This window comes from Arachis hypogaea, chromosome 9 (assembly GCF_003086295.3).
Source record: "Arachis hypogaea cultivar Tifrunner chromosome 9, arahy.Tifrunner.gnm2.J5K5, whole genome shotgun sequence".
Taxonomy (NCBI): Eukaryota; Viridiplantae; Streptophyta; class Magnoliopsida; order Fabales; family Fabaceae; genus Arachis; species Arachis hypogaea.
In genome coordinates this window covers 19,721,435-19,738,117 of record NC_092044.1, presented here as the reverse complement: position 1 = coordinate 19,738,117, position 16,683 = coordinate 19,721,435, and the positions used below count along the sequence as shown (strand labels likewise).

Sequence of the window (16,683 nt, the reverse complement as noted above, 5' to 3'; positions counted from 1 at the left end):
TGGATCCTTTTTACCCTTTGCCTTTTAGTTTAAAGGGTTATTGGCTTTTTCTGCTTGCTTTTCTTTTTTTTCTTTCTCTTTATTTTTTATTTTTTTCGCAAGCTTTGTATTTTTCACTGCTTTTTCTTGATTCAAGAATCAATTTTATGATTTTTCAGATTATCAATAACATTTCTCTTTTTGCATCATTCTTTCAAGAGCCAACAATTTTAACATTCATAAACTTTACTATAAAAAATATGCATTGTTCATGTCATGCATTCAGAATCACAGAAAATACCACCACATTTAAGTAAATAAGACTATTCTTCAATATAGACCCACTTTCTCATGCAATATATCACTCTTGTATTTTTTTATTTGAATTCAAGCTCGGTGAGTAATACATGAGACATCTTTTCAGAATTAAAGCATTTAAGGGAAAACTAAACTAGACCTAAGATTCTTACTAATGAAGGATCATGCAACAGACAAAGCAAAATAGTAGAAAACCGGAACATAACATAGAAAAAGAGGGGAGGAATAAAAAAATATGAAAGGAACTCAACCACCTTAGTTATCCTAGCGGTCGCTTTATTTTTCAGGTTGTGCTCCTCCATGAAGATGATTTGCCTCCCTTTTAATGCCATAGGAATAACAGAAAACCCTTAAGCGAAGCGTCAACACCAAACTTAAAGGTTTGCTTGTCCTCAAGCAAAGAAGAACTGAAATAGAAAGAAACAAATATTATGATGAAAGAAAAAGAAAAGGATAAAAGAACAAGAGAGAATTAGGATTGGGAGAGGGGGAAAGAAAATTAAAACTGGGCGGCGAACTGGTGTAGCTGTGCTACGCAGGCGACGCGTACGACACACGTACGCGTGGGGCGCAAAATTTTCTTAATGACGCGTAAGCGTCAATCACGCGTCCGCGTGCCCTTGGTTTTGTGCGATTCGCGCGAAGGTAGCCGCGCGCACGCACAACTCTCTGTTCGCATGGCTTGGGAACCAATAATTTCATACGACGCGTGCGCGCGGACCATTTTTGAAAATGACGCGCACATGTTAGGGATGCGTACGCGTGAGTAAATTTGTGCTTCTATCATACTTCCTGCCCCAAGCCAGCATAATTCTCTGCCCAAATACTCCTTTACGTCGATTTTGCAGGTCACGCGTACGCGTCAATGACGCACACGTGTTGATGGTGATAAGTGCAAACGACGCTCACGCGTGGGGTACGCGTACGCGCGGTCATGTTTGTGCGCCAAGCATGGGTCCAGTGCCACTCCCGCGCAACCCTCTGTCAAATTTTGTTTTTCACGCACACATGATTGACGCTTTCGCGTCAGTGACTCTTGCGCATCGTGTGCCCTTTTTTTTCCGTTTCCTGTTCTAAAATAGCTGCATGATCAGAAAATTAGTAAGAATTCAATAAAAATCAAATAAGTAAGAAAACTAATACTACGAAAAATAACTAAGAATGAAAAGGAACAATCATACCACGGTGGATTGTCTCCGACCAAGCACTTTTAGTTAAAGTCCTTAAGTTGGACATGTGGTGAGCTCCTTGTCATGGTGGCTTGTGGTTGTACTGATCCAGGAATCTCCACCAATGTTTGTAATTCCAATGGCCACCAGGATCCCAATCTAGGCACATAATGCCTTCGAGCAAGTTGAAGCAAGTGACAAGGCCCCAATAGTGTTGATTGTGGAAATGAATTTCAGGGTCCCAAACCTTGCTTTTACACTCGTCTTCTTGTGGATCACCATTGTTCCCACCGGGTGGCAAGTGATCTGAATTCTCACAGAGACATCCAAACAACCTTCTAGACCCATTCAATTTAACTATACACCAATCCTTACACTTCAATTTGAAGTATGCAACCATATTGAACCTTGCTTGACAACTCTTACCACTAACCATCTTTCTTACTCTTAATGCCACAAAAAGCTCTAAGTTGATCATCCGTCTCCAGTAGCCCATATTCAAGTGGGAAAGTAAGGGTTAAGGATAAGAATTTTACCCACTTGAATGTTGTATTGGATGGTGATGGCTTTGGCAGAGGTCTTGCAAGCTCCACTCCCTTGTGTTCTTCTTTGAATTCTTCTACCTCTTTGCAAGTTTCCTCAATTTCAACCTCTTCCTCTTGGTAGCTTTCTTCTAATTCAATCTCTTTTTTATTGCTTACCAAGGACATGAGAGGTTGTGCATCTTCCTCTTTTTCCATATGTGAGGGTAGAAAATTCTCTAATTCACTGGAGTATAAACTCCTTTGATTGGTTTCCTCACTTTCTTCCATAGGATCTTGCATTATATCTCTTGGAAAGGAATTTGCTTGCTCCTCTTCCTGTGACTTGATAATTTACTGCACATGTTTCTCTACATTTTTGACACTTGTCTTTATATCATGTAAGAATTCTTTCATGAGAAGCTCAAGATCTGATGGTATTTGAGATGAATAAGGTAATGATGGCTCTTGATATGAATAAGAAGGAGATGATGGTTCTTGATAAGTGTAAAAAGAGGATGGCTCTTGGTATGAATAGGGAGATGGTGGCTCTTGATATGGGTAGAAAGATGATGGTTCTTGATATGGATAGAGAGATGGTGGTTCTTAGTATGGATATGGAGATGGTGGTTCTTGATAGTTGGAACATGGAGTACTGAAGTTTCTTTGATTTTGACTTTTCCAACCAAAATTGGGTAGTTCTCCCATCCACAATAATATGAATCACTACTCGGATGTGAGTAGTAACCCATATGATCTCTCTCCGTTATTTTTCCTTAGCACAAAACACCAAACAGAATTAAACGCACCATGTGGCAAACAGAAAAGTAAAGAAGAAAGAACAGAATTCTAAAAATTAAAATAAGAAAAATTAAAATAAAACTAACTAGGAAACACCAAACTTAATTTCAAAAATAAAAAAAAATTATTAGTATTAAATTATTATTAAATTTTTTTAAAGAAAAAAATAAAATAAAACTAAAAAAATATAAAAAGATAAAAATTAATGAAAAGAAATAAAATGAAAATAAAAGAAAATAAAGTTAAAAAAATAATAAATGAAGAATGAACGAAAGTTTTGAAAACAAGAAAATAAAAATTAAAAATTAATAAAAAGAAAAGAAAAGGAATGCACGGAAAGCAAGAAAGAAAATAATAAAATCAAACCAAACGAAGACAAAGGAGGGGGGGGGTTATGAACGAAAAGGAAGAAAATAAGGAAAATTTTTAATTTTTTTTTGAAAAATAATAAAATAATATTTAAATAAAATTAAAATTAAAATACATAATCTAAGAAATCAAACAACTATTAGTTGTCAATCACAGTCAATCCCCGACAATGGCGTCAAAAATTTGATACGGTATTTTACAACCCACAGACTAACTGGCATGTGCACCGAGTCGTACCAAGTAATACCTTACGTGAGTAAGGGTCGATTCCACGAGAATTGATGGATCAAGCAACAATGATTGTTTGATAGGCTTAGTTAGACAAGCAGAAAATAGTATTTAGATGTTCAAAAAGCATTAAAGAGTAAAGAAGAGTTTGAAGAGACAGGTGAATAAGTGAATAAATTGGGAATAAAATATGGAAAAGATAGTTAAGGTTTCAGAGTTATCTATTTTTTCGGATTAACTTTTCTTACTAACTAATTTAATTATGTAGGATTTAATTTATGGCAAACTATATGTGACTAGTTCCTAATTCCTTAGACCTTTCTAGTCTCCTCTAAAATTCATTAACTGCCAATTTCTTGGTCAGTTAATTCCAATTAGAAGGTGAAGTTCAAATTCCAGTTTATATGCCACAAAAATTCTAATTACCCAAAAATAAGGGGATTATATGTCACGTATCCCGTTAAATCCAAATAATTAAAATTTAGGAGAAAATGTTTTCAAGCTGTTGTTCAAGTAAAGAGCTTTTCCAAGTTTTACAAGAACTCAAGTAGAAAGAGGGTCATACTTTCGTTCCACCCAAATTCACAAAATAAAGAGCGAAAACAATTCTTAAATTATAAATCCATGCATAAATTAAAATAGAAAAAGCAATAAAATCAATCCATACAAATAGACAGAGCTCCTAACCTTAACAATGAAGGATTAGTTGCTCATGAAATGTGGAATGTAAATTTGTATAGAATTCTCTAATGGAATCCCCCTAATGGAACGTATAGAAGAGAAGTCTCTCCTTTTTATAACTAATCATAATTAATTTAAAATCTAATATCTAAAATTAAGATAATATCTTTTCATATTTTCAAATTCAAATTTGAATTTAAATCAGAATTAATTAACTACTCCGCATCTTGTAACGTGGGAACCACTTGGTTTCACTGGATCCACACCTAACTTGGGTGCTAAAATGGGGCCCAGAAATCACCCCCAGCAGTTTCTGCATTTTCTGCACGTGGCGCATGTCACGCGTACGCATCAGTCACGTGTACGCGTCGATGGTCTTCTTCGCAAGTCACGCGGACGCGTCGGTCACGCGCACGCGTCGGTCACTCGCACACGTCGGTCACGCGCACGCGTCGCTGAGCAAATCTTCAAATCACGCGTACGCGTCAGTCCCGCGCATGCATCGCCGTGGAAAGCTCCAAATCACGCGTACGCGTCAGTCACGCGTATGCGTCGTTCCTCGCTGCCATCTCCTTTGATTCTTGTGCTGGAGAAACTCCATCAAATTCCGACGAATGCTACCTAAAATAAACAAAATTGTAAAAGACTCAAAGTAGCATCCATATTGGCTAAAAGATAATTAATTCTTTATTAAACTCAACAATTTAGATGCAAATTCACTAACAAAAGATAGAAAAGATGCTCACGCATCAATTATCACATCAAGAAAACAACCATCGACTTTACCACCACCAGCATGAGGGATATTTCAGTTACACACATATACAAAACAAACAAAGAAAACACAGATAGAATGCAAATACAGCTAATATAGTAAAAAGCAGATAAGCATAGTTAAACAAATAGGCAAACTAAAACGATGCACACCCAAGAAAAACATACAAATGCATATGATGCATGCCTGTCCTATGACTGATGATATCATCTGTTTGTTACATATCCCGCCCGACATGTCCTGGTAGCTAATTGTGGACACTCCCTCTGTACGTGCATCCCTAAGCTAAAAAATAACTATGGAAAAAATTCCAAGCTCATCCATAGGAAAGACAAAATCCCAAGCTCAAATTTATTCATGGAAAAACTACCCCAAGCTTAAATTTATATATACATATATGCCCATAGGAGAACTCAGGGAGTTAAAGTGTCTGGTCACATCTTACGTACAAAGGGTAAAAAATTTGTCTCAATTTTATAAGTCACATATACTTTTTAATTCTTTACTTATCAATGTGATTATCATCATCAATTCATTCTTTTCTAAACTTCAAACGAAGCCTCCAATTTTTATAAAAATTTCGACAGCATCTCTTCTAAAACTCGGACTTTTCTCACCCTTCAAGGGTCCCAACCAAACATTCCTTAAACCCTTCTCAATCATTTCCAAATAGCAAATCATTTTCATAATCAGACCATTTCCAAATATCAAATCCTTTTTCACATTTGTTTCAAATCAAACTCCAAAATCAAATCAGATTCATTATCAAACCAAATTTCAATATTAAATCTCTTCCGTTTCAAACCAATTCTAATATTAAATCTTTTCTAAAATCAACTCATTTTCAATAACAACATATTACCAAACCTAAAGAAAATCAATTCAACAACTGCCAATTTAACAAAATCAATAATCCAAAATATTCAACCTTTTCAAACAGTCAATAATTTCACCAGAAAAATAATCACAATCATCCAGAGTAACTCAATTCAGTCAATAAGACTTACAAAATCACAAAAATATACTTTTCATATTAATATCAACTTGTAACAACTCTCGAAAGTAAAATAAGTTTAAGAATAGCTCTCCTACCTTGAATAATCGAAACCCATAAACCAAACGCGTCAAGGAAACCCTTTTCTCTCGACCCGCACTCAGTGGCAACTGCATCCACAGCTCTGTTTACTTCTGTAACAACAAAAATGACTTTTATTTCAACCAAGCAATACTCGATCCTAAAATATTGACATCACAAAATTCTCAATAATCTATAGCAGAATAATAGCGGTAAGGATATCAAGGCTAGAATAACTTATTGCAGCTAAAGAAAAATGAGGCAAGGAAGCGACAATAGCTCCAGGGACCTTTACTAACAGCAAAGTAACTCGCGATAATCAAAACCCAAGAAGGCAGAGGCTTTGGCTGTAGTTTTTGGCAACCACAGCGGTGCAGCTTCCAACAGCAGTGGCGGCAACAGCGAAGCACAAATGGCGGCGATACTCCTCCTCTTCCTTCAACTTGCGCGTCTCTCTCTTTCTCTCTCTCTCTCTCTCTATCTCTCTCTCTCTCTCTCTATTCGGCATTAGCAGTGTCAACGGATTTGGCAGTGATGAGGGCACGAATGGCGACGGCGACAGGCTTCCTCTCGGTGACAGCGCCAGGTTCGATGGTGACGCGGTTCCAACGGCAGCGACGGACCCAGCTTCGACAACGGCAGATCCTTCGCGAGCTCCCTCTCTCTCCCTCCCCATCATGCTTGATAACGATGCCCCACTCTCCTACGAGGCTAGACGGCGATGATGATGGGGGCAGTAGGCTCTACGATGGCCGACTCCTTCCTCTCTTCCCTCTGCTTCTTCTCCGTTCCCCCTCACTTCTCTTTTCTTTTTCCATTTTTCCCTATTCTTTCTCCCTTTTGTTTCTTTCTTTCTGGAGGGACGGGGCTGGGTTAGGGAGTGGCGGTGAGGCAGTGGCTAGATTAGGTTAGGGTTTAAGTTGGGGATATTTGAGTTAATTAGGGATTAGTAAATTTTAATCAAATTAGCGTATATTGTATTGATTTGAAATCTAATTTAATCCTTTAAAACTACTTTAAAAATATTAATTGTTGTATCAATTTACTAATTGGCTTTTAATCAAATACTTTACTTTAAAATATAAGATAATATAATTAATTTTTTTTATTCATAAAACTTAAAGCATAAAATTATAAAACCTCAATTATTTAAATCAAATCATATAAAATTTTTATTATTTTACAACTACTAAACTTTATAATTTAAATATAGAAAATAATTTGATAATTATAAAATTAGATAAAAATTCTAATCTAAAGAGTCAAAACTTTTTTATTTTTAAATTTTTAAAACTTTAAATTATAAATAAAAAAATACACAATAATTTGTAAAATCAGATAAAACCTTAATTTATTTTAAACTAAATTTATCAAAACTTATTTTAATTGTCTTTAATAAATTAATTTTTGAAATTAAAGTCTTTAATAAATAAATAAATTAAAATTAACTTATAATAAAATTTTATAAAAATTTAAAGTCTTACATTAATCAACAATATATATAATACATGACATGTCTAATTGAACATCAAATAAATATGTTTATAAAAATTTATATTAATTTAGTTATTTTTTTAATTATATTAATTTTTTTATATATAATACCTCACATGTCTAATTTGACTATTAACCCATTATATTAACTTTCTCTCAACTAATTTTTCTTTAACTTTTTTTATGAATAATAGGAGATAGGTAAGAGTGTTTTAAGGTATTACATAAACAACTAAATTAGATATACACAAATAATTAGTTACTAAATCAGTTATTTATATAAATTTATTTGGTGACTAATTTTTTATGTATATATAACATTTGTTACATAAAATAAGTAAAAGTGTGTTGTTCTTTTACGTCTATTTAATAGATAAAAAATTAAAATACTTATATTTTTAGTAAAATATTTTATATTAACTATTATTATTAAGCAAACTTTTAAAAATAGAAAAATTATATTCCCACTTTTATTTTTTAAGATATCACTCCACACATGATCATTTTGCATTGTAAATTTACATGAATTATTTAAAAAAAATAGCACCATCAAAATAAGAGTGATAATTTCTATTTCCTAAAAGATATTTTGTACACTTAAGTAGATACACATTTATTTATTATTGTATGAAATGTAAATTTCACATAAAAATAAACCTTACACCTTTTTAAAGATAGAGAAATGTGTAAGTTTGATGTATGATAAAATCTTATTCTATATTTTTCAAAAATATTTAATTCGTATTTTAAAAAGATTCACAATCACTAATATTATAAATTGAAATTAAATGAGTAGTTGTAAATAAGTTAAAGGAAAAGTTTGGAACCAAAATTTAGAGAATCAAAAGAAGCCAAAACATTTCTTTTTTTACATTAGTTAATGTAATTAACTATATTTAGTTTCCACTCTCTTACACCTCTTTTGATATTTTATATTAGAATTGATTTTAATAATTACATTTAATATTAAAATATTTGATTCTATTAGAAGTAGATATTAGTAGTATATAATGTATCAATTTATTAGCAATCAATACATATTCTATAAATAAGATCATTTTATCAAAATATAAAATTTGTATTTCTAAAAATCATATGCAACTTTGTGATAGACAATTTGTCTTGCAACATTTAAATTCCTGAAGGTCATATGCTATTTTTATAGAAAAATTACTCCTCATATCTGTTTTGTAAATGTTTAATTCTTATTTACGATTTAATATATATATTTTTTTGGTATAAGCATTGCCCTCAAATTTTTTTTCATATTTTTAATTGTTCAATCCTTATTGATTCTAATATGATAAGTTAAAAATTTTATTTAAAAACTTGTTTAGTAATTTTTTATATATATTTTTATTTTTTTATAACTATCGATATATAAAAATATGAGTTCTACAGTAAAATTTGTAAAAATATCTTTAAATTAACATCCATAATTTTACAGACATAATGAGGGGTGTTATCGGTTCGGTTCGGTTCGGTTTTGAACCAAAAATCAACCGAACCGATCTGTTCGGTTTATACAGAACACCAACCAATCGGTTTGCTGTCTGTGTAACAATCGAACCGAACCGAACCGAACCAAAAACGGTTTGGTTCGGTCGGTTTTTCGGTTTTTAAATCTTAACTAATAGAAAGTTAATTATGATCAATAAACTGAAATAACACCATTACATTCAAATTCAATACAATTTCAACTCATTTCAACAATTAAACATAAAACAAACACATTTGTCAAGTCTAACATTTTTAGCTTCAACTTCAAGTCTGGGTTATTGGATTGTTCATAGCTTGCTATTTGCATATATACAAACATAAATAAACAACAAAGATACATCAAGATCAAACAACAAATTAACAATAATACAGTACATAACAAGTTAACAATTATCAAGCCAAAATCTTAGATGCAAATACAATAAATAAACAAAAATTCAAATACAACTAATACCTTATCAGTGCTCTAATCCAAATTTGTTCTCAGACAACAATAAATCATACTAAAAAAATTTCAGTATACAAGCAATCAAAACCAAAAATTATGACCAACAAGAAATTATTCTCAAATAAACAACTAGGACTAGCAACAAAAAATTGTATTCAACAAGAAATTAGGACCAGCAACAACAACAAATTAGGGCCAGTAACAATAAATTTTACTGAAAACAAAAATTAAGACCATTAACTCTTCTCTGTAAAAAATCAATAATTCAAAAAACTCATAACACACAATATAATGATGACTCTAAGCAACCTCATCAACCTAATCAAGAACAGACCAGCAACAACAACAAATTTTATTCAAAAAATTGTGAATATACTAACCTCCGAAGACGACAGTGTTGAGTGGCAGGAGAGGGCTCGTGATGCTGTTGCTCGGGGAGGAGAGGGCTGCTCGGTGACGGTTGCTACGACGTCGCGGACTACTACGATGACTCTGAATGATGCGGTTGCTCGACGATGGAGAGGGATTCTCGGCGACAAAGAGGACTGGACGATGGCGCTCTTTGGATCTCTATCTCTGCTACTCCTGCGATGAAGACTGCTGCAGTTGCGACTTGCGATGGCGTGCTTGAGAGGAACGATGACGGCTCCGACTGCTCGAGGTGCGTTTGAGTGCGATGATGACTGAGTGACTTGAACCGCGGAGAGAAGACGATCTAGTTACAATGGAGGCTAAGGAAGTAAGGAACAAAGAATTAGAAGGTGTAGGCTCAGCGAGCTCAGGCTCTCACTCTCTGAGTGATCAAGGAGGAGGATGGGCATAGGGCAACACAATCAAAACAAATGACTTGAGGGAGGGAGGCGTACTGCGTGACGGCAATAGGGTTAGGGATTTTGTTAATTATTACTAGGTTAAAGGGCAAACTGGTAAAAGAAGCATTACTATAGGCTAGCGTTCGGTTTGGTTCGGTTCGGTTCGGTTTTTATCAATTCAACCGAAAACCAAACCGAACCGATCGGTTTAAAGAAAAAAACCAAAAAAACCGATTTTTCGGTTTTCAATTCGGTTGTTGCAAATTCGGTTCGGTTTTGCGGTAATTTTCGGTCTAGTTCGGTATCTTACACCCCTAGACATAATATTTAAATTTCACACAAATAACATCCATAATTTCATATTCATAATAATATCTATACTTTTATACATATAATGTCTATAATTAATGAATTTTTATGATTAATATATCCACTTTTACAACATGTATCTTTTAAATTATCTCAAATGTAAGTCAATAGATCACGATTTTAAATTATTTTAATATTTTTTAGTTGATATTCTACAACTAGAAAATGGATAAATACAGACAGATTTAGTCTTTATTACAGACGGATTTTTGGTTATCGACGAAATTACCGACGGATTTTGTCCCTCTGTAAAAGCCCCGTTGGAAATTATTTACCGACGAATTTTTTTCCGTCGAAAAATTACCGACGGATTTTTACTAGTTACCGATGGATTTTTCCTCTGTAAATTCTCCACCCATTTCCCAAAGGCGACGAACTTTCCGACGGATTTTCCGTCTGTAATTATAGACAGATTTTCAGACAGATTTTCCGTCTGTAATTACAGACGGATTTTCAGACGGATTTTCCGTCTGTAATTACAGACAGATTTTCCAACAGATTTTCTGTCTGTAATTTAAACTTTGGAAAATCATCTCACACTCTGATTACAGACAGAAAATCTATCTGTAAATCCATCAGTAAAGTAAAATAGAATTTTTTTTCTAATTACAAAATAAGCTTGTTTTCATACAATATAAATATAAATTTAATACAAATTTTTATCTAATTTGTATTCGAATATTTATAATATTTCAAAAAATAAACAAATTCATCATATTATCAAACTAAAAAAAAGTACTATAAACAAGCAAGTCTATATAATTCAAAACATAAACAAAATGTATTGATCATCAACTATAATAATAAGTAACAACCATACATCAACTATAATTCAAAACACAAACTCAATGTATTGTTCAACTATACTAAGTTATGCAAATAAAAAGACCATATAAAAAATTCCTCATGTTTGAAATTTCAGGACTAAAATCTACTAAAACATCAAGTCATTATCTTTGTCTCATTACATCTCTGTTTATAGCTTCTATTTTTGTTTTGACACCATGTGCAATCTTTCCAACTTTATCAATATCCTTCTCCATCCTCTTCTTGATAGCTGAAAATGATGTTGCATTTCCGTCAGTGATCATAGAGCATTAAGTTTCAGTCACGCATAATGTCCTAATGACAAAGGCAATATATTTAAAAATTATTGATTTGATGCAATATGAACAAGCACAATCAAGTTTTATTCCACTGTGTAGAGCATTGATATAAAATAGACAGTAGATATTGCATAAGCTTAATCCATTTTAAAGATTTACCATATAAAGATCTTATTATCTTAATAGCGAAAAATAAAATATAAACTAAATCAACAAAACAAGTGAAAAATGATGTGATCACTATCGTTTCAAAGTTATAAGGGAAAAGGTATAACCTGGAGCAGCATAACCAAAAGTACAAGCAAATGTTGTCCAACTATATAAATTCCACAACTTTCTCAACAGCTTCAGCCTGATAATTTACAACAGATTAGATGTGATTCAGTCCTTCAACTAAAATTCAGCACATAGACTAAATCTTTCACATGTTTAAGATACAAGAACAGATGTGCTTCCAACCTTGGGCAGAGATCGTAGCGGTTCTGTTAATTGTTTAAGGAGAAGGGTAAGGTATTCCAATCGGATAGTATCCCTGCAACGTTAAACGAAACATTATTATAACAAGTCTATGGGACACACTCCATAAGTCTGCTTAACATTACTTTGTATGGAAGTGCCTAATATTAATGCTAAGTTCAGTGAATGATTGAAATTCACAGCCAAACAAATCCTCGTAGTCTAACTGCAGATACTCGAGAATTGAAAGAAGCATTCATTTCAACAGAAGAAAACCTCCGAGAGTTATGTGCATAAGGGATAAAGTTAACACAAAATAAATACTGAATCGATATCTACCTTCCTGAACTAGATTCACGTGAAGCAAGCATGTGGACATGCAGATCTTCCATAAGCCTAAGGTTTTTGCCTGTCATTGAGTTCTTTCCAAGCCACCCGCCAAACCTGTTAAAATTATGCTCTCCCTGTATATATTAGCATGTTTTACAAGGATTGGGGGAAAAATAGATGAGTTTAATGAAAGAGACCAGCATACATAACTAGTACTATTAGATATGTAACTCACCAATAACTTTCCACCGAGAAGCTGGTAACAAAGTCAAAACTCAGAGGAAACAAGAAACTCTTGCAACTCATGTTGATCATAAGAGGCAGAAGAATAAAAATAATATATGGACAATTGATTAAGAGTTGAGAATAAATGCCATTTCCCCAAACATTGAGCCCAATTATTTTGGGGTGATAAAAAAGCACAAAAAGAATAAGGAGATGCAAGACAAATTACAATAGCTTGAACAAGACAAACTACTTTCACCTGTTCAAGTATTTCTCTCTGCCCATGCAACAATGAAGCACTGAAACAAAGACATGGATAAAAAATGAATAACTTGATGGAGAACATCTGATTTAAGAAAATCTTGTCCAGATCAGACACAAGGCTACATACGGAATAATACACGAGGCCACAGAGCTAGTTTGAGAGAGCTGCCACTGTCGATATCTTCGAATCTGTACATTCACTAGATCCCCATCAGCAATTAACTCAGCAGCACAAGCAATCAGGTTCATGCGTTTTACCCTCTGGTCATCCTTACCAGCTAAGCTTGGTCTATAATTAATATAATTAAAAAGAATAAAAATAAAGTGAAAGAAAATGGATTAAAGAACCTGGATAAGAAGTGGAACAAGATCTGGATCACTCATGCTAAGACTAATCCTCCAATTGAGTCCTATACACTTTATTCCTTTGCAAGGTAAGCACGAAATATGATACAAATTGAAAATGAAAAAAGAAATCAAAAGAAAATGAAAAAAGAAATCAAAATAGATACAAATTGCAAAGTGTTATATATCATAATACCTTTATGATATCAGCTTTGTCCCATACACTCATTATACCTTTCTGAGCAGCCTAGATTGAAGCTGCAAATATCAACACAAACTAGATTAAAGCCATTATATACATGTGCCTCTTCAACAATTTGCTCTGCAAACTCTTGAGGACTCTTCTTACTCTGTCATGTTGCAGTATTTTCATTTGTTATAAATAAATATGTTAAGATTACGCGATGCAAATATGTAATGGATGATATAAGAAAAATAATAGACTAATACATAAAAATAGAATTGAAATGTATCTAAAATTAACAAAATCCTCCATGTCATCTTCCTCTTCAAGTTCATCATAACCTTCCACATACTCTATCTCTACTTCCTGTTTAATAACCAAAAAACGAAAAAAGAAATTAAATACAAGGCAACATATTGTTCAAGTAAAATTCAAACAGTTTTGCATGAAACATATATGACAACAGAAAATGCAGATGCATACCTCCTCCTCTTCCTCAGCAATAAAAATGAAACTAGTCAATGCATTCAGGAACCTTGATTTCACGAACAAGTTTATAAGAACACAAAATAAAAAACTATAACCGTTACAAGTTCTTATCATAGAATAGGAAATAGAATCATAGTTAGCGATGGAACATAGGATAATATAGTTAGAGTTAGCGATGGTATTGAAAGAAAGAAAACAGCGATGAAGGAGAAAGGAGATTAGGGTTAACTGCATAGCTGAGGCAAGATCGAAGAGAGAAACACAGTGGAAAAGAGCAAACGTGGCGAGATCGAAGAGAGAAACGCACATTAGGGTTCGAAAGGGAGCGATGCGAGCAAGGCCGACGGAAGGGGTGCGACGAAGAAGAACTGGGAAGGGGTGCGACGGAAGGGAGTGATGCGAGCAAGGCCGATGGAAATAGAGTGCAATGGAGGTTCCGTGAGACGGCGGTGCACGGCTGATAGCGCCGCCGATGAAGCATTCAGACTTCAGAGGGATGAGTGAGGAATCGCGAATTCGCGAGAGTGTAGTGTGAAATGAAGAGATAACCGTGATCTTCAAATCTTTATTCTAATATTTCCGACGGAAATTTTAAATTACAGACAGATTTTCCGTCTGTAATAATTTAATAAAACGCGTATTTTGTCTGCTTAATTACAGACGAAAAATCCGTCTGTAATCATTCCGCGAAAAAAAATTAATTTTTTCGACGGAATTATAGATGGATTCTTTTTTCCGTTTGTAATTTATGCTGATCTATTTTTTTTGTTTTCCGACAAAAAAATCCCTCTGAAATTCCGTCTGTATTTCAGTGGGATAAAATCCGTCGGAAATATCCATCTGTAATAACTAGTTTTCTAGTAGTGTTCATATGTATGTTTATTTATTGATTTTCTGATCATTTAATAATTATATTTAATAATTTATTTCATATTTTATTTTTTATTTTATAATATATAATCTGTATATAAAAATATGAGTTATATATAGTAGAAGTTATTAAAATATCTCTAATTTAACATCCATAATTTTATATATATAACATCCATAATTTCAAAAATATAATATTCATAATCCACAAATTAAAATTGATTTGTTATAATTTATTATTTATTTATTTATTTACAAATCATAAACTAGTAGTTTTTTTATGTTTTTTATTTTTAAACTGAGACTAATCGAATTTGAGATTTTGAATTTTTTTTATAAAATGTATTGTGATGATTTGAAAATATTTTTTAGAGTTAATGATATAAGGATTTAAGATTTTTATTAAAAATAAAAATTTATAATTATAGATGTAATAAACTAATAATGAGATAAAGACTTTTAGGATTTTATTCTTGTAAAAATTGAATTGATTTTTGATATAATTAAATAAAAAGATATCTATAAAAAAATAATTGTGTTAATTAATTAAAAATGATTTATATTCTCTTATAAATAAAAATAAGTATATATTTTTATTTATTATTTATGATTTTTAGTTATATAACATTACTCATAAGTTAAATATAATAGTATAATACACTCCAGAAAAAATGTGATCCCCTAAATTTCTTATCAAATAAATACAAATAATAAAAAATGTTGGTATTAATAAATATATTATTTGTTCCTGTAGGGTGTTCTTATCAGTTGTAAAGAAGTTGAAGATCACCAGATTTGACACATTTATCAAAAGAAGATGACAAATATTTATATTTGTGTTAGTTTTAAAGTATGATTAGATTTTTTTTTAAGAAAGAAATCTAAAAAAATCTCAACATAATCGACATACACACTTAGTTCATGTTTCTATTGAAACAGTGGACCATATATATAGACCAAAAGTAAAATATATATAAAAAAATTTTTAGTTCCATCGAATTATTATTCCTTTCTAAGTCAACAAAATATATTTGTTGTTCAATTTATTATTTAAAGATAAAAAATTTATTTATTTTATTATTGCATACATCTAATCTATCACATACCAATAAACGTTTTATATATCTATTTCTAATTTTTATATCTTAAATTCACATCAAATAACAAAAAGATAAAAGGAATGTACATAGATTATTTACTAAATTATTTTTCATCACATCTATTACCAAAAGAGTTCACATTCTTTATGACAACTATTCATACTCTAAAACAAAAACTATTTAGATTAATTAATATATTTACACTAACCATATAATAGAAATTTCATTCATCAAATCTTTTATTCCTTAATAAAAGTATTTATTAATTGTTTATTAGCAAACACAATACTTAAAATACATAAAATATCTATAATTTCTTAATTCTCCACAATTGCAAAAAGAAATTCAACAGATAATATCTTAACAAGAAATAATATATTGTAATTGGACCTTCAAAGCAAGTGACATTAGTAATTATTCAATTTGATCCTAAACTATTGGTAGATGTAGCTATCTCATCATTATTATTTTGAATTGCTTTTATACACCTATAAAAAGCATCTTCTAGTTTTTGCTTGGTTGATCTTAGTACACAATGATATAAAATTATCAATCTCTTATTACAAATAATTTTATTGAAAACACGAACAGAGATATCCTACCACATAAAATAGAGAAAAAAAGGTATTGGTCAGATTCACCTGAATTTTTTAAAAGATAAATCCTTAAAGAATAAAGAATTGTTTCTATAAAATATGAAATATCAGAAAAAAAAAGTCAGAAATATAATGTAAAGATAAAAACTTACATTAGACAACACTGAATCAGAGAAAGT

At 31.9% G+C, this 16,683-nt stretch overlaps 1 protein-coding gene and 1 long non-coding RNA gene across 23 annotated transcripts; both read right to left on the bottom strand.

Moving 5' to 3' along the window:
- Window positions 1-3,994: 3,994 nt before the first annotated feature.
- On the bottom strand, window positions 3,995-10,271 carry LOC112710627 (uncharacterized). Its single transcript, XR_003156933.3, has 3 exons — window positions 9,739-10,271; window positions 5,934-6,029; window positions 3,995-4,687 (listed from the first exon to the last, which is right to left on the bottom strand). It is a non-coding gene; the product is annotated as an uncharacterized lncRNA (long non-coding RNA).
- A 1,027-nt stretch (window positions 10,272-11,298) lies between these two features.
- Window positions 11,299-14,497, bottom strand: LOC112710624 (replication factor C subunit 1). 22 transcript variants are annotated; one of them, XM_025762918.3, is made up of 11 exons: window positions 14,246-14,484; window positions 13,933-13,984; window positions 13,462-13,815; window positions 13,269-13,337; window positions 13,048-13,181; window positions 12,916-12,955; window positions 12,667-12,687; window positions 12,441-12,565; window positions 12,105-12,177; window positions 11,921-11,997; window positions 11,299-11,596 (listed from the first exon to the last, which is right to left on the bottom strand). In XM_025762918.3, the coding sequence occupies exons 3-10, from the start codon at window positions 13,492-13,494 to the stop codon at window positions 11,962-11,964; spliced, it is 531 nt and encodes a 176-aa protein (XP_025618703.1). In that variant the 5' UTR covers window positions 13,495-13,815; window positions 13,933-13,984; window positions 14,246-14,484; the 3' UTR covers window positions 11,299-11,596; window positions 11,921-11,961. The 22 variants fall into 22 exon arrangements, with proteins under 22 accessions (XP_025618703.1, XP_025618701.1, XP_025618702.1 ...); XM_025762916.3 differs by having other exon boundaries at window positions 14,168-14,477; XM_025762917.3 differs by having other exon boundaries at window positions 11,299-11,661; window positions 13,933-14,497.
- Window positions 14,498-16,683: the final 2,186 nt, after the last annotated feature.

Excerpts from the sequence above, each read along its gene's own strand:
- LOC112710624 (XM_025762917.3), bottom strand. The coding sequence starts at position 13,494 with ATGAGTGTATGGGACAAAGCTGATATCATAAAG. Across the intron at positions 13,338-13,461 it reads ACAAAGCTGATATCATAAAG|TGTATAGGACTCAATTGGAG; the intron begins GTATTATGATAT and ends AAAGGAATAAAG. Across the intron at positions 12,566-12,666 it reads TTCTCGGTGGAAAGTTATTG|GGAGAGCATAATTTTAACAG; the intron begins GTGAGTTACATA and ends TAATATATACAG.